This window comes from Pseudopipra pipra, chromosome Z (assembly GCF_036250125.1).
Source record: "Pseudopipra pipra isolate bDixPip1 chromosome Z, bDixPip1.hap1, whole genome shotgun sequence".
NCBI lineage: Eukaryota > Metazoa > Chordata > Aves > Passeriformes > Pipridae > Pseudopipra > Pseudopipra pipra.
This window is the reverse complement of record NC_087581.1, coordinates 41,313,469-41,331,720: the sequence shown is the minus strand read 5'-3', so window position 1 is coordinate 41,331,720 and position 18,252 is coordinate 41,313,469. Positions and strand designations below refer to the sequence as shown.

Genomic DNA, 18,252 nt, shown 5'->3' with positions numbered 1-18,252 from the left:
GAGAACAATTTATTTTGGTTACAGAATATATTTTTATGTAAACCCAGAGTGTGCTGTGTTCAGCATGGCATGAGGGGCAGTGCAAGGAGATGCTCCAAGAGCTTCTTCAGTGCCTTTCACTGGGTCCGATTTCTTACAACAGTTTTATTTTTGTCTCATGGTTTGCTGACAAGATTTTTCACAGATTTGGTTTGTGGAGACCTTTGGTGCCCCGGACAGTACTAACTAGGCATGAATCTTCAAGGATACAAGTAATTCATGTCAAGTTATAAGACTAATGGAAAATTGTGATGTATTATTTAAACTCAGTCTTTTAATAATAAATAAATAGAGAACAATGAAATAGCTTTGCGTTTATATAGTTTCATCATTTAAAAATTAATGTTCTCCCTGTTGATTTCTAAAGAAGAATGCAAATCTAAAAGTTGCTTATTAGAACTAAAAGTTGAGAATTAAAATTAAAGGCTGTAAAAATAAGCAATTAATTACTGGAATCATAGATAACCAAAGATGTTTAGGATATATGTGATTGATCTCTGTGGGCTTTTCTTTTTTCTTGGCCACACAAAATGTAACGATGACCAATGTGTTTCATCATCTTTAATTAGGAAAAAACCCCAGAACATTTTACAAGTATTTTACTTAAGTCCTATAGAGAACTTTCAATCAATTCAGAAGTAAAGTTGATCTACATGTAGCCCCATTAAACTTTTTTCTATTGTTCTTTTGGTATAGCAGTAGATTCCTGTCAAGGTTTCTCTAGAAATGTTGGTACCAATAAAATGCTCTTGCAAACATATTTTAAGTTTTACTGTTGTCCAAAGTAAAAGGAAAGTACTACTGTGGATGTATTTTGGAAGGCTAAGGGTATTTTGTGATTAATATTATGCCAGCAAACGGTTGCTAGTTGGAGATTCTTCCTCTTTGGTGTACTATATTCTGGGTCAGTTACATGGATATACCAAGTATCAAAGCCATTTCAACTTTTTCTTAGAAGTTTCAGATAAAAGCTCTGTTTCAAAGTAAACCTTAACTTAGAAACTCATGTTTGTAAATCATTAAAAAAAAGTGGAAAAAAAAAAAAAAGAAAAGTTTCAGGCAGCTCTGCTTAGCACTTAGAATAAAGGTTGCAGTGATTCAGAGGGCTTATGCCTTACTTCAATCACCATCACTGTTTCTTTTATGCTTCATTTGAACTGTGCAATTGTTTGGAAAAATTGGTATTAAAATGCCAGTGTGTTGCAAATCATATTTTATCCTTGTTGTTGCAAAAGAGCATTTCTTTTCATGCCAGCTGACATTCACCTCTTTTTCTTGTCATGAGAATTTTCTTCAGAGAATCACAGAGTGGTTAAGATTGGAAGGAAAGTCATCCTGTCCAAATTCCAACCAGAGACTCTTGCCCAGGACCATGATCAGATGGGTTTCCAACCTATATCATACTATGACTCTTTTTTCATTAAAGGTGTACAATTTTCCTGTTGTTAAATGCAGAAATGTTTGAGTAACACTAACATGGTTTTAGTTGGAGCCTTCAAACTTAGGAGAAATAGATAAGACCGAAGTGAAATGTGTTTTGAAGAGATGCCATCAAACTTTAGTACACTGATGTTTATTTTGCTTTTAAAAGATACTTGAGACAAAAAAGATCTGGATCAGGACTATTTTGCAATATTTTTAGAATTTATTTTTTTTTTTAGTACTAGGTGTTCTTGAATTGTTTTAATTTTTTATTTTCTTTCCTGACAGCTCATTGTGCTGATAAATGTGTCCACGGTCGTTGTATAGCTCCGAACACCTGTCAGTGTGAGCCTGGCTGGGGAGGACCCAACTGCTCCAGTGGTGAGTTTTCATCTGCTTCTGCCTGTCTTGTACTCTTTCCATGGTGTTGTCCTCTCTTTGGGGCAGATAATCTTCATTCTTGTAGTTGGGCTTCCACTTTCTGGTCAGGGTTTTTGTCCTGAGATATCAGTTTACTTTGTGTAACCTGATTTTTCTTCATTTACTTGCAAACAGTGTTCCCATGTAGCAGCACTAAGTGTCATGAGCTTTTTTTCTTGTGTTCAGAAATATGCAGATAACACAGAACTTTGTATTTGGAGTAAAGCAGATATGATTATATTTTAACCATAGGAAAATCTCACAGTTTTTTATTTTACTAATATGCAGAGAGTGATGGTGCTTGGTCACATTTAAAAGCTATGAGTAAAGCCTTTCTTACAACTCTGTTCTCCTTTTTCACTCTGCTGCTAACTTTTCCTTTTTCCCTTTTGCTCTGTTCCCCATTTGCACTATTAGTTGCTCCCTGACTGCCCGGTCTATATATATCTACTGTAGTCTCATTTCCGAGACTTTCTTCTCCTTCCCTTTGCCATAAAAACATATTCAGGAGATGAGGGGAGCAAAGCTGTGCAGGCCACAAATCATTATCTGTTCTTCCCATTGTCTGAACTACAGTTGCTCAGACTAATTTTTTAATTCATTATGATCTGTTATTTATTCCACTTTTCTGGTCTCCTCTGTAACAGCTTTGGAAATGTAATATTGAGGGTAACATTAAAACCACATATTTTGTTACAATCAAGGTCAAATTTGGTTACTACTACTAACTGTCCACTTGAAAGGAATCTATTTTAGTCAACAATTAAGAAATGGATGTATAATTTAAATTTCACAGACAATATAAATTTGTAACACATAAACCAGAGCTTGATGTCTTGCACAGATATTGTGCTGCTAGTTTACTGATTATGTTATTCCTCTAAAAATAACAACTATGAAAAACCTAGATTATCAGCAGGAGAAAAATAATATGGCAGCATATTTTCACCCATTTTTTTTTCTCCTTAACAAAAATAGAGAATTGTTCTTTTTTTTTGCAAACATGGTGCTGTAGTAACTCTTCATCTGGAACTGATAGTTGTTCTGGCAGCATATTTTGGGAGGTGGGGAAGAATTTAACCATTTCAAAAGTATTATATTTGTTGTATAATTTTTTTATATGCTTACATGTGATTTATACATAGCTCTAAAGAAACACCAAGTTTTACATAAGGCGTAAAACTGAAAGAGTAGTGCAATGTTGCTGTAATGCTGATCTTAATCTAGTGCACTGAGTTGTCAAAAGAAATTGTCAAGAGATGTTATCTTTCTTTCTGAAAACCTTGTGCATAGAGCTCTTCTTTAGCTAATCAAAGATGCAGAAGAAACCTGACTCATTAGACAACACAGCATGCAAAGATACTGTTATTTATGGAGCTTTCCAAGTTTGAAACTTCCCGAAAAGGTACTTTGGATGAGACAGGAACCTCTCAATCTGCCTTTGGAAATGATCCTTCCTCTCACAGGGTTTCAGCACCCCTTTCCCCCACCTGCCTAGTATGACGCATTTTGAATATATATGCAGCTCTTTTTCTCTGCTTCTTCCTCAGCTGGTTGTCTTTGGTTGATCCTCAGCTTGGTCAGTTTTAGTAACAGAAGGGTAGTATAAACATATGGGTTTTTAATAATGACTTTGTTGATATAGCAAGCTATTAATTCGATAAAAATATATGCAAATTGCCCTACTGTAGTAATGTCCATCAAATAAATATTTTAACTATGTAACTATGTAAGTGAATTATGGAACAATAATTACAAGGCAGGATTTAATGGTTACTGATGACCAAAACAATAACTCTGACTGAGAAGGAGAGATTTTTCTCGAAGTGTGAGGTTTTAGGCCAACTTCCAGATTTAGTGATCTGTTCATTTTCATGGTCCAAGACATGCTGGAAGGAATTGCTCTACCTAAGGACTAAATGTTTTGTAAAACTGGAGAATTAACATCTTCTTCCAAAGTACTGTCCTTTCTCTATTAGGATTGTTTGATCTCCTTACAAAGAATTTAATCTGAAAGTATCTCAGAACAGAGTTAGTCCTATTGCAGCATCTGTCCATCTGCCAACTTCCGCCAGCTTGATCTTTGTCTGTCATTTCTTAGAAGGGAATAAACTTTTTGGGAGACTTCCATTTCCTTGTAGCAAATATTGTGAGGGTTCTTATCAAATTACTAATAGTTTAGGTCAGTGGTTGTTTTCAGTTTATGGAGAAGAGGGCTAGAGATTAGCCTGGACTACCGAGATTGTCTTCTTTAAATTCTCAATTCTAGTCCAGCCTGTAACTCTGCTTCCACCACATCCTCTGCCTTTCTGAAAACTGAGAGGAAACCAGGATTGGATGTGTTCTTCAGCAAGTAATACCTGAGTGGTGGTCTCAGAATTTAGTTAATTAAGTAATGTTTCCTTGGGGAACATTTCCTGTGTCAGATGTGCTTTTTCTTTAGGTTTCTTTTTAGTTAAAGGAAATATGCTGTATTAGCCAGTAGTTGCTTGCAGTGAAAGTCAGTGGGAGATGGATAAAGGAGATGATGATAACGTACATATAACTGAAGAGAAATACTACTTGAATCAAGAGATCACTCACATGGAAAACAATTTATTCCAGTAAAGATTTATTGACTGAACACAGTGGTCAGGACAATGACAAATGACTGGACAGATGATGTGTTGAACGAATGAAGCGAGTGAATCAGCATAACCAGCAAGCTGTCAGCACTCCTTTGAAGAAGTATTTGTGAAGTCCAGGAACATAAATTGACCAGTTCTGGGCTAGGAACAAGGGCAAAATTTAGAAAAATGCACACAGTGGTAAACACAGGTATATTTGTAAATTAAACAAATAGATCTTATTGAAAAACAAACAAAACCAACATAACCTTTCCCTCTCAAACTAGATTATTTATATCAAATTTTTAACTTGCATGTGTCAGATTGTGTTGTTATATGTCACAAGAGTGCATTTGACTCCAGGCTGGGTATAAAGCAGGCTTCTGTAAAAGTTGCTACATGTATGGTAATAGTTGTCTGTCTAGATGTGGAGATGATCAAACCACATTTTACGTTTGTATATTATGTTTTCTGCTCACACTCTGGCAACGCTATTTACTATAGCAGATATGGTCAGTTTTGAATGTGTGTGCAAGACAGATACAAGTGCAACCTAACATGGAGTGCCACTAAGCAATCAGGACATGCACTTTTTTTTCCTTCTCATGCCTAGTAGTCCACAAATAATTCCTTCACAATCAATAGGGCACTTTCTGGATAAGCTGGAGCAGAGGCAAAATCAATACTACAGTGACTTGTCTGAAATGGTCATAGCCTTGTGATTCCCCCCGGCTGGCATGAGCAGTGAAGCAGAAAGGGAGTGACATGTCTGGTTTATATGTGTGGTTAGGATTGTTTGTGAAAATGTGAACAGGATTTTTCTGTTTTTATTGCACTTAAGCAATCTGAGATTTGTTTGAATGACTGGGTTTTAATTTATAATTTGATTCTATTGGTTATTCATAGAATTTTATCAGAACCACAGTCTGAGGTCATGGGGGTAGAAAAAAGTGTCATGAAGGCGTAATTTGGCTCTAGGGTTTTATAAAACATGAGGAGAGAACTGGCTTTTTCACTAACACATTACACTGCATGTTTAAAGCTGGCAGCTCAGAGAAACAACTTGTTACCTTTAAATGCACTTATTAAGGAACCTTTCAAGGTACAGTAGCTCTGCTACTATTACATTTCCTTTACAGTCGTGGGTGTTTGTAAAGTTCACAAATTCTGTGAAAATCTGGCACTTGGCAGATGCAGAATATGGCAGAAACTGGATCTCTTGGCATAGTTTGTGAGAGACACTCACGTGAGTTGCAAGCACTGCCAGCTTCTCAGTGGAGTTTTTAATCTTCATTAACCCTGCAGAGGTGGATATGTGACTGTTTTCCACAGACGTATTTGCACCCCAAGTGAAACAGCCCCGTGGTGCAGCTCCCAGGAAAGGTGATGGTGATGGAAAATCTTTTGAATCTTGAATTGAGCTTTTTTGACCAGGGAATTGCTTTCCTCCTTGTTTGTTGAAAGCATTTAGACTAATGGAGCTTGCAAGATATGCTTAGAGAGCCAGTTTATCCTTAAGTTTTCTAAGCCATTCAACAGGCTGCAGAAATAAGTTCTGGTTTTAACCACATCTTTGCATTAGAAATGCTCAATTCCCAGAACTGAGGAACTGGTAAACACACAAGTAAAACTGTAGAGTATTGTGACAGACAACTATTTGCTTTTATGTAAAATGCAGAGAAATACTTTATTTTAGTAATGGAGAACTGCCCCTAGCCCAGCTCCCTGCAAATACATCCTGTGAACCAAAGTGACAGAAGGTCATAAACAATCTTAAATTTAACCCGTTTGTATTTCATGTGTCTTCCCTGTGCTCTTTACTTCCTGTAATTCTCCTGTATTTATTACTGCTGTACTTTCCCTGACTGAATTCCCAGTTTTTCCAGCTGAACACTTCATTTTCTCCTCTAACAAGGCTGAATATCTTTAGGTTGAGAAACTCACCCACCAGCAAGTTAGATCAGATCTAAATAGGGAAAAAACGGTATTCATGGAAGCTGCCATCACCTTCATTGTTGAAAGAGTCACTACAGTGTCACTGTGGTAGGGGGTATCAAAGCTCCCAGGGCTACAGAGCAGCTGTGCTTGTCTTGAGTTTGGTACAACTATGTTTTTGAAATAATATTATTCTTATGTTTAATATATTTTTGGTCCTATAAAACATTTTGGTTTTAAAGCTCTAGGGAAATTAATAGATTTTATGGACGTGCTTCAGCATTTTGCTGAATTACAATTCCAATCTTCAAGCAAATGTAGAAACAAAAAAATTATTTTCTACAAAACTGAGTTCTTAGATATACTTATGTTGAGGTTTACTGAAGGAAGGCATTCCAGTAAATGGTGATGGTATTACTGCTTTGAAAACATTTTCTGGATCAGAGAGGCTTTTCATTTCTGCTTTTTACCCTTTTGGAAGCTATTTGTAGAGTTTACTTAAGTTGATTTCTTGAAAATGTCTGTGGGTTTTTTTCCTAGTAACAGTGCAAAAGTATTTTTTGAACTCATTTCATTTCAATCTGCCTTATGCATTGGCAGGCTTATATATTTTCAGTGTCTCACTTGGTAGGTTTTCAGAGATGCGAAGGATAACATTTGTTGCTAATTTAGAAACTAAGATGACCTTCAAGTCATTAAAAAAAAAAAGAATGGGGGAGAAGGCTAATTTATCGTCCTACAAGGAGATCTGTGCAAAATCAGGATCATGGGCAGGACATGAAACAAGCAGTTTTTTAAAATTTTGTAACTTTTCCTATATTGGTGATTGTTTTCTAACAGGTTTTATCTCAGAAACATCATAAAATGAACACCAACAGCTGCCTGTGTGTGTTTTTTTCTTATCAATTATCCATCCTTGTATTCTGATGTCCAAAGCACTTTAAAGAGTCTTGTGAAATTTATGGCATGTGAAAGGCATACAGTTCAAGTCTTTCATAGGATCTGAAAAACACATTTTCATTGTTCTTCCACTTCATGGATCAAGAGGCTTTTATAAAGTAAAAAAGAAAAAAAACCTAAATTAAATTTAAGCTTAACATTTTGAATAAAAATCCTTTCTCATACACAAAACAAAAAGTAACAATGAAAAATATGCCACAGGGTTAAAGGCCTGCAGTATAACAAATGCAATCAGATAGAAACAAAAGGTAGAAAGAAAATCCAGATTTAATAGAAAGGGCATTCATTCTGAAAAAAAAAATTCCATGCATTTTTGTATCTGGGATGTAGGTAATGTAGGTCTTTTACTAAAAGGCATTGATACTTAATAATTATTTTGAATGATTCTCTAAGGCAAAAATATTTCTTTTTTTATGTGCACATGCATATATTTTCATAACATTCTGGGATGACTAGAACAGATCAAAATAAAAGAAATATATATGGAGAATAATCTCACGGTTTTATTACATAATACCTTGAAGGTTTTCTGAAGGATGTTTTTATTCTAGTTTTCAGAGTAGCTGACTTAGTTTTATCGCTTTTTTGACTCATCCCTGAAATTTCTGTTTGCCATGTTCCATGTTTACTGTCTTGCTGTCCAGGCTGACATACAGGTTGATGTCACCAGAGGCTTAATGCATCTTGTCAAATTTTATATACTTTATAAATACTTGAGTATTTATAGCTTTCAAAATTACTAGAAATTTACTTTTATTTGGTTTAAATTCCAGTTGGGAGAATTATTATCTGTTTCTTATCCTGCAGGAATATCCTAAGGGATACAAATGCCATCAGTTTAGATCTGCAGCTAACCAAATGGAAATAGCAGAGAGTAGTTTCAGGAATACCCTCTGAACTTTCCAGTAGGGATGGTGTGGATTTAGATTAGTGAAAACATCCATATTTTTGTCATGGTGTTTGCTCAGTGAATCAATGGTTTTCCCTTCTGTTGACTCTTGAAAGTCATGCCTTAGAGCATTTCCAGATATTAGCAATCTTGTTCATAATAACAAGACTGTCAGTGCGATACTCCTGTGGATAAATCAAAGTTTTCTCAATATTGGCCTATTTTGCTTACACTGGTTATTTTTGGCTATTCGTGGTGATTATTCCCTTTTAATGCAAATCACTTATGGCCCCTCCTAGAAATGTTATTCTTATTCTAAGTTTGTACTTCACAATATTGTGTTCCAAGTGAGGGAACATTTGCTTTTCTTCTGTGGTCCGGAATTTTGTTTTCAGTTGTTTTAAAAGACCATAAAAACACATAAGTCTAATGCTGCAGTAAGAATCTCTTCTGTTTTGTGACAGTGGTAAATATTTCCAGAAACACACAGCAGTGTGCCTTGCAGAAAGATGTGTAAGACAGAATAAAATCTCATTTAGTTGTCTTGGTGCTACATAAAACACAGTTACAAAAAAATGATAGTAAGAAAAGTAAATCTTAGTTCTTCACTTCTATGTCCACATTAGCAAAAAAAGAAAGACAAAAGGAAAACAAAGATCTTTACAAAAAAAGTATTGCAATAGACATTGTCTGACTGGAATATCATGTTATAAAGGAAATTGTGGCATAGTTAAAAAATAGTTGCAAGTTGGAGTTTCTAAGGAGGTTTTTCTTCTGAAATGTTCTTTGACTTGATTTGATAGCCTTATTTTCTTCTCATCATAGGCCATTGTTTAGAAAAGTGCAGAATTTTAGGTGATCAAAGTGGGTTTGTCAGGAGTAAACTCAGACTCCTTTGCGCTTTTCTTTTTGTTGTCTTTTAGGGAAATCAACATTAAAAGAAGCAGAAAAACCTTTATAAGTATTTAGTTAAAAGTATTTTTGTTTATAAGAAGCAATAAAGTAGCTGCCAAATTCTTTACAAGTGCTTCAGATTATTATAGAAATCATACCTCGTGTTATAAAATGTCAGGGCTTCCACCATCCCAGTTTACAAATCATCAGCTGCTGACAGAAAGCACGTGCATAAACCCATATCTAGCCCAGCATAATAACAATATGCATTAAGTTATTGTACTAGGAAATGGCATTCCATATTACAGAACTTTAGATCTTCAAAGATGCTACAAAAGGCCCCAAACTGACAGCAGTTTGCAGCACCGATTTCAATTTCTTCTTGAAGGTGATTTTTTTTCACCACTGAATCCTTGCACTCCTCTCTGATTCTCAGGTCATTTGGCACTGAGTGTCAACAAGCATTTTTATCATGATAGACCTGTATCATCTTAGAGATTCTTACCATAGTGCAGCTTTCTGAGAGAACAGTTATCTTTCCTGTATCTGTGGCATTGTGTGATGTGCACAGCTCTTACTGTGGTGACAGAAAAGTTATTCCCAGCTGAATGTATAAAAGGAAAAATGAGAACAAGATGTGGCATTAATACCATGGTGTTTGTTAAAAGTTTTTGTGTATTTTTTTTTCCCAGTACAGCATAAGGTGAAGGCAGAAAGGACCTCGGGAATCTACTGCAAAAGCTGACAGGGACCCTAAACCAGTTCTTTGGTTTAAAACGTAAAAACCTGAGGGTGAATATAACATGTGAAGATGGGAAAGTGAAGGAATTTTGTAAGGAAGGTGTTCTGCATGAAACAGAACAACATTAGGCCAGTTCTATATGATTAACACAAAACTAATCCTGATTTACTGGCTGGGTTTTGATTTCTGTGTGATTTTTCAGCAGTCTTTGGGGCTGGGACACACCATCCTTGTTCTGAAGCCATTCTGAACATGGGACTCTTGCCTCTGTACTTTGCTTCCCTTTCACATATACCCTGTTCTGAGAGAGATGATTTACAGCTCCGGCTCTGTTCAGAAGTCAGTAGCTGAGGCTTTGGCGTGTGTCTGCATGTAGTGTGTGACCTACACATGTGCCTGTGACCTTGGTGCAGTCAGCAGAGCTATTCTGATTGAGCTGCAGCTGACAATCTGTAAACTGACCATAGTCATTAGTTTAAAGACTATCCCATTCCACTAGATTAGCAGATGTGTGACTTCCAGACCAGCTTTCTCAGTGTTTGAATACTAGGAAGCAGCAGAAATAATCTGATGTAATAGTTGGTAAAGTTAGCCTCCAAAATCCAAACTTGCCACAGGAAACATTTCTACCCTTTGCCCTCTTCTTTTTTAATGGAAAACTAAGCATCAGTTTCTAACAAATCACTTTGATTTCCTATGAAGAACATTATTGATTATCAGTCAGGGGACATAGTGGTAAAATGTGATTTATCCATCTTAGTATTGTTATTTATTCCCCTTAATCCAGCACATTTCTCCACATTTCTGCCCATAACTCACAGACAGATGCGAGGCTGGTGACAGACCTTGTATAAAGGACTATTGTGAAATTGTATTATGGCTGGGCCACCACTGTCCTTGTGGAATGCTTTACCATGGGGCTGTAATCCATGTTGCATAGCCGGTATTTGCTATTCACCTGGTCATTGCCAGGAGAATGGTCCTGAGGCTTGGAATCCTTTAGCAGTCATATGATGGGTGGGGTTTTTTTTTTCATATTAATGATTTCCTGCAAAAACAATGAGAAGATCATGCCGGGAAACTAATAAATTGTTAAGCACTGCATGGTACATGCGTCTTCTAGCAAGGCAGTTGTGCTGCCTGGGTGCTGGGTTCAGTGGCAGTAGATGTTTCTGGTCTGTGTGGCCCTGAGACTCTTGGCATTGGATCTTGAGACAGCTCCATGAATGTTGTTGCACTGCACCTTCATCCTTGACTGAGCCCTGCACTGGAACAGTTTTGTCTGGCAATCAGCATGAATTCTCCTGTTTATAGACATGCCTGGATGGGGGCAGGGGGAATATTTTTCTTTCTTTTCTTTTTTTTATTATTTTAATTTTTAATTACTCCATGAGAAATGGCACTAATTGAACTTTTTTTCTGGAAGAACAAAGACTTTTATCTGAATCCAGACTAATGTGTTAAGCAAAAAAAAAAAAAAAAAAAACCAACAACAAACCAACGATGTAGGGGTTTCTGCTCAGTCATGACAAAACATGCAACTGTCTCAGGCCTCTAGCCACCCATACACATATTTTTATATATCCCAAAATAGCTGGTTTCCTGACAACAATTTCAGGACAGGTTAAGTATGAGGATTACACATTCTATTCTATGCAGTCATGTTCAAAATAAACCTGTATCAGTTCTGAATGAATGTGAGTTATCATGGCAACAGGCAATTTTGTGCTGTAGACAGCAGTGTGTTACAGAAACCTTTTGTTTGTGCACCACAAACCCCACACATCTTTAAAGAGAGAGGCCAATAATAAAACAGACAGTTGTTCTAATAATCCAACAGTACTGATGAGTGTTTATAATACATACGCTGCTTTCTGTTGCTCTCTATTTTATTGTGTGTGAGTGCTCACAGTATCCCCATTTTGGATGCATGTTCTAGTGACCTGTCTTGGAAAAAAAAAATCTTAAAGAGTAGATTCTTGAAAATACCCTAATTCCTTTTTTTTTTTTTGTGCAGCCTGAGTGAACAGCTCTTACAGCTGAATAATTCATAGCCCGAGGAGCATTCTTGAATTACTTTGCATTAGTCTAGGAAAGTGTGCCTGTTCTTTGCCTGGGTTTTTTGCCCCAGGAGAAGATTGGGAGAACAAAGGTTGTCAGTCTCCAAGAGAAGAGTTTGAGCTTATGGTCACTGCGATTGAGGCTTTGTCATTGTACTGCTGTTATCAACACAGCATAAAAATAAAATCAGATCATTTGACCATATGATTTGTACGTTCCTGTTGAACTCCAGGTGACCTTAATCTTCAGGGTCTTTTCAGAACTCCTGTGTTTCTTAAGATGAAATGCCTTCCTTAACATTAAGTGTTTCTTTGGATGCTGAAATGATGTCTGAGTGGCTTACTTATAGGGCTTTAATGGGAGGCATTGGGGCAGACAAGAAAAGATAGGTTTGAGTGATTGTGAAGACACATTGGATAACCAAATTTGTAACATCCATATGAAGTTTCACCATATAATTGTTAATTTTTATTTCTTGGTGAAACACTTTTTGCATTTTCTTTTGCCGTTTCAGTGTATGGCAGGATTGAAAAGGGAATATTTGCAATTATGCAAGTAAGTAGGGATTTCTGGATTAGTCAAAAATCATAAGTTTACACCAAGCAAGCTTTGCAGCTTCCTTGTGGGATTCAGCCAGTTGTTCGTGGATTTAGACTACATTTTTTTAAGTTAGCAAGACTTCTCCCTGTAAATGGAAGCTAACTGCAACCGTAAATGGTTTTTGATGGTACAGAGTCACAATGAAAAGTTTTCCAGTTAAGAGACTAGAACTTCCGTTTACTTCTTAGCCTCACATTATAAAACGTTTGCTTTTCCATGTAAGAATCGGTGCGCACAAACTAAGTCCGGTCTGCCTGCTGAGATCCTGGAGGACCAACTGAGGAACAACTATTTCCATTTTACAACTTCTTTTTTTTGTTTGTTTGTTTTACAGCTGACTCTGAGCATCTTCATAACATTCTTCCTTTCTTGCCCGTTTAGCATGTGACAGTAACCACTGGGGACCCCACTGCAGCAGCCGCTGCCAGTGCAAGAATGGGGCGCTGTGCAACCCCATCACGGGCGCCTGTCACTGCACCTCGGGGTTCAAGGGCTGGCGCTGTGAGGAGCGTTGCAACCCCGGGACCTATGGCAACGACTGCCACCAGAAATGCCAGTGCCAGAACGGAGCCACCTGCAACCACATTACCGGGGAATGCAGGTGTCCGCCGGGATACACCGGAGCCTTGTAAGCAGCAGGTGTATTGTTTTGAGGTGCAAGTTTAAAGAGTTCTGGAGAGTGAAATTCAGTTTAGAAGTTTAGATTAACTTTTGTGCAGGGAAGCAAGTTTGAGCAAACCACATTACAGAGAACATCTGTATGTGTAACCAAGAAAAATCCCCTTGACTTGGGCTGCTCCCCTTCTCCCCTGCTTGGAGCTTCTTCATGACCATTGTGAAAACAGTTTGGCTGCAAGTTTGGAAAATCACATTACAGCATCACAGAATCAACTAGGTTGGAAAAGATCTCTGAGATCATCAAGTCCAACCTTTGACCTAACACCACTTTGCCTACTGGACCATGGCACTGAGTGCCACATCCAGTCTTTTCTTAAACACCTTCATGGATGGTGACTCCACCACCTCCCTGGGCAGCCCATTCCAATGCCCAACCACTCCTTCTGTAAAGAACTTCTTCCTAATGTCCAAAAATTCTCCCCTGGCACAGTTTAAAACTGTGCTGTCTTGTCCTACTGCTGGTTGCCTGAGAGAAGAGATGGATACCTACCTGGCTACAACCTCCTTTCAGGTAGTTGTAGAGAGTTATATTGAAACATGAAGTTATTTAGTTTTGTCATTCCAGAACAGATCTTAAACTTCTGTCAGTAATGATGAATGAGCACCAAACTGTGTATAAAGAAGTAGCTTAAAAAGAAACAATTCCTAGATTGCTCCTTAGATTTGTTGCATGGGTGCTGTACAGTATTCAGTGTGCTTATCTTGGTGTTGTGCTGCTTTCTCCTTCACATTTTCTGCTGGGAAATTTAATGATAAGGTTAAAAATAAAGACAAACTGGAGCGTGTGCTGAAGTAATGGTTGTCTCTGTTGTCTACCACCCCCTCCAAACTCTCCCATCACTCCAAACTCTCCGCAGCTGTGAGGATCTCTGTCCCCCCGGGAAGCACGGCCCACAGTGTGAGGAGAGGTGCCCGTGCCAGAACGGAGGCGTCTGTCACCACGTCACTGGGGAGTGCTCCTGCCCGCCAGGATGGATGGTAAAAACACTTCTGAAACCCGCACAACCCCCTACAACTTCCATACTTGTAGACTTCAGGCGGCATCAGAAGAGGCCAGCAAATGAGGATAGCAAATGCAGTCTGCTTGTAGCCAGGAGTAATGAGAAACATATTTTAGCATAAGGGACTGAAATAAAATACTTACAAAACCATCTGTTACTGAAAGTTCTCCAGTTCTGCACTGCCTCTAACTATATCAGATTCTGGGAAGCAAAAGACATGAACTGTGCTGTGACGAGGCAATATCGACTAGATCTTGCCTGGAAGTCATTAGCTTCTACATGTAATTTTATGTTATAGCGAGGTGACACTATTTGTACATATTAATGGTGGGGTTTTTGCTTGTTTTCATATGTACAGTATGCATGGCAAAACCTCAAAACCTTTAGATATTGTGCTAAATGCTGGAGAGGAAATGAGACATCAGAACTTTGACATTATCTTTAGACTTTCTACTCTCTTAGCAGAGGGTAGGGAAAGAAGACCTGACCTCGGACCTGCAAGTAGCTTTCCCCACTATCAGGCTGCCAACTCTGAGTTGGCAAATAATGGATTTAGAAGGCAATCAAAGCACAAATAAATTCTTTAAATACATTTGCTGATAATATTGATCATGACTATTTGTTAATAATATTTTCTGTTTAAATGTTCATTTTGTGTGAAAATTCACATGTACTGATCTTTTAATTACCTTGTGATAATTGAGATATTATACTGAGATAACCTGTTTTTGACCAACTAGAGAGCACAGCTATAAAACAGGATCTCTGATTGTGAGTTTGAGTAGCACTATTCATCTGACCACCTAGCCTGGATTATTGCCATTTTTACATTTTATTCCATTTCATGTTAGAAGAATGAAATTATTGGTCATAGAATACAGATGTTTGCATAAATTCTTGAATCCCTTTATCTGCCTAAACACAGCTACTGAAAAATGAGATAGAACATGAAGCACTGAGGGAAATTTTATACTAGTGTGTGTCTTAACTAATAAATTACTGCTTAGCCCTTTGACTAATTTTCCATTACAAGTAATTATTTAAGAATAATTTATAATTTTAGAATTTTCAGTTCTGTGAAACACAATTGTGTCACTATAACCTTTTTTTGCTTTTCCTGTAAGGGAGGTTTCAAGTAGCCAGGTACAAATTCTGCAGTATTTTATGTTAGATGAGATACCTGCATGCCTTTTGTCTGATGAAATACCTGCAAATACATTTGAAACAGCTTCTTAAAAGTCTTAAGATTGGAGGTTCACCTCCATACCCAGGTGTAATTAATTCCAACAATTTAAAAAGCAGTGCAAGAATTCAAACCCCATTGAAGGGAGCAAGCATCCTACCTAAACTTTTAGGATATGCTGCTTTAAGTGAATACAAACAGCTTTTCCTTTCATCAGAAAAAAACCCCAACTTATCATCAAGTAGTATAATTGGGGCATTACAGCAATTACTGATTCCTACACCATTACACACTGGAGGGCATTCCAGTTATCTTGATATATACTGCTCCTGGTAAATAAACTGGGAAGAGCTTGACATCAATTAGTCTTAAATCTGTAAGTGTTTTCACAGTTGCTTAGAGAGTGTGTTTTTCATGAGCTTTTACTTCCAAAATGGAAATCCTACAAGATTATTCCTCCAGTGCTGGAACATACCCCATGTTAAAAGCTGGAGAGAACTCTGGCATTTCCAAGATCAGCACTGGACAAGTAACACAAGATCTCCTGGGTCTTCCTTCATGACAATCCTTTCTTCTTCGTCTGTTCAAGCTGCAATCCCAAATCTAACCTTAAGATTTCTTTTCTGCACACACAGGGCATGGTCTGTGGTCAGCCTTGTCCTGAGGGTCGTTATGGGAAGAACTGTTCCCAGGAGTGCCAGTGCCACAATGGAGGGACCTGTGACTCAGCCACAGGCCAATGCCACTGCAGCCCAGGTTACACAGGGGAAAGGTAAGGAAAACTCATTTTTGCCAGGCTGCTGAACCTGAAAGAGGCTCTGCTACAACAGGGAGAGTTAAGAACCTGGTAGAAAGAAGAGTGAAAGTATCTGTGATGGGATTAAAAGAGTTGATTTTGGTTATGAAATGTTTGCCACGTCACTCAGCTGATGCTGGGTTGCAAGTTGAACATTTCTATGTGAAACAGCCCTTCTGTGAAGGAACTGCTTGTTTTCAGTATTTTCCTGCTGTGGCCTGTGCTCTGGCAGTTCCCGTGGGTCTGCACTGGAGTGGGTTGCAGAATGGTGCAGTTTGGGCTGTGGTGAAGGGGTGAAGAGGGAATCTTGTGGTTTTGTGCAGATGTCTGGCAGTCATAGCAAGAAGGGAGGCTCATTCAATTCCTCTTCAAAATGAGCAAGCTGGAGAGTTGTCTCCTGAAATATTTAAATCAAATGAAATGAAACATTTATTTTCTGATTATTAAAAATCAGCTTTGGTAGATGGGAAAGAATATATTGAGACATCATTTTTGAAGGCAGTGGAAAGGGATGAAAGAACTGCTTTCTTGCATGTGTTTGAAACAGCACACAACTCAATTTTCTGAAGTCAGCAGCAGCTTGATCGCTGGAGTTAGTCCAGGGGATCTATGACAACAATTGTGGGTATTATAACCATATGCACTTCCCACACAAGTGTTCACAGGACATGGTTAGTGCTGTGCTAGACATAAGGGGAAAAAAAACCCACCTCATGAAGAAGAGAAAGAGTTAGTCCAGAATCATTTGCATGCCAAAATTATATTTGTGTGTGTGAAAATACAGTGCAGAAGGTGGTAGATACATTTAAACACAGACGAGGCCACAGGGCAATCAAAGGAATATCCATATGAGTTTCTATCCACTGCACTACCCTGGAGTTTCTAGAAGTAATACATTTTTACTATTGTAATTGTAATCTGATTATCATCTGAAATGCCTTACTGTCTGCAGCATTTTGATCACTTTTGCATATCTGAACTCCCTCTTTTCCTGCCAAACAGGCTGTATTTGCAGTTCTTTTGTTTTCCAAGATACTCCAAGGGCAGGAATGGGTCAGTAGCAAGGTTGTAGACCAGGTTCTTATTTCATGTCAGTGAACTGGCAAGGGAGGGAACTGTTACAAGAAATGTGCGAGCAATGGCTGAGGTAGCACGTACATACCAGCAGCGAGAAGATGTTTTTTAAAGTGCTAAGCTATTCTCCACTTCTGTTTGTGACTCCAGCAGTGGTTGTCTGAGATTTTGGTGTGGTGGTGACTCCTGGAAGTTGGTCATATATCAAGAAAAAGAGGACTTATAGAGCATGTAACAGTTTCTATGTGATCCGAGTTAAGACAAAGGAATCTAGTTTAAACTACCTTTATAAATCTTCTGCCTAAGACTTTTTGATTGATACCTGTCCTCACCACAAAATAGAAAAGGGTCTTTCAGAAGCTGATGAAGATGCAGTTAAATAAAAAAAAATATATATTGCAAGGTTAAATTTCATGTAATTTGGCTGGGATTCCTGATTGTCATTTGAAAAAAATTCTTTCACAGCTTTATTTGTTGAACTTCATTAGGAAATACTGAAACAGGGTTATTAGCTCTATTATTACACTATACTTGAGAAGAAAAAGAGATTTTATTGCTGACTTCAGTCAGGACAGAGTTACGAATGCCATGAAAATTCTGGCTATCAGTATCAGACTGAGACGAATACTGCAGAAGCACGAAATAAACATGTATGCCCCTTTTACTTCAGTCAGAGGGCTCTGCTAAGTTCTGTTACATTTTACAGTGCCTTGTATCATGGTCTTTGAAATTCTCATGTAATAAACCACCGATCATATAAAAAACTAAACCAAAAATAAAAAGCCAAGTGTATAAGAAAAATAGAAAAAGAACACCAAGGAAATTCTTTTACAAGACTGAGGAAATGAGCAAGTTATAACCTGATAAAACCATTAATACTGTGCTGTATTATCAAGTAATATTTTTGTACAGTCTGTAACTTGACAAAACTTAAAGGTACATAAATTGCAGA

The 18,252-nt window shown here is 37.7% G+C and overlaps 1 protein-coding gene across 3 annotated transcripts in view; it reads left to right on the top strand.

Moving 5' to 3' along the window:
* The window catches only part of MEGF10 (multiple EGF like domains 10), an 84,326-nt gene that overhangs the window by 25,786 nt on the left and 40,288 nt on the right, over positions 1-18,252 (top strand). For all 3 annotated transcript variants that reach the window (XM_064642589.1, XM_064642588.1, XM_064642587.1), the window contains exons 5-8: positions 1,750-1,842; positions 12,950-13,196; positions 14,104-14,224; positions 16,066-16,202. In XM_064642589.1, coding sequence (XP_064498659.1) covers positions 1,750-1,842; positions 12,950-13,196; positions 14,104-14,224; positions 16,066-16,202 — 598 coding nt within the window. The remainder of the gene's footprint in view (positions 1-1,749; positions 1,843-12,949; positions 13,197-14,103; positions 14,225-16,065; positions 16,203-18,252) is intronic.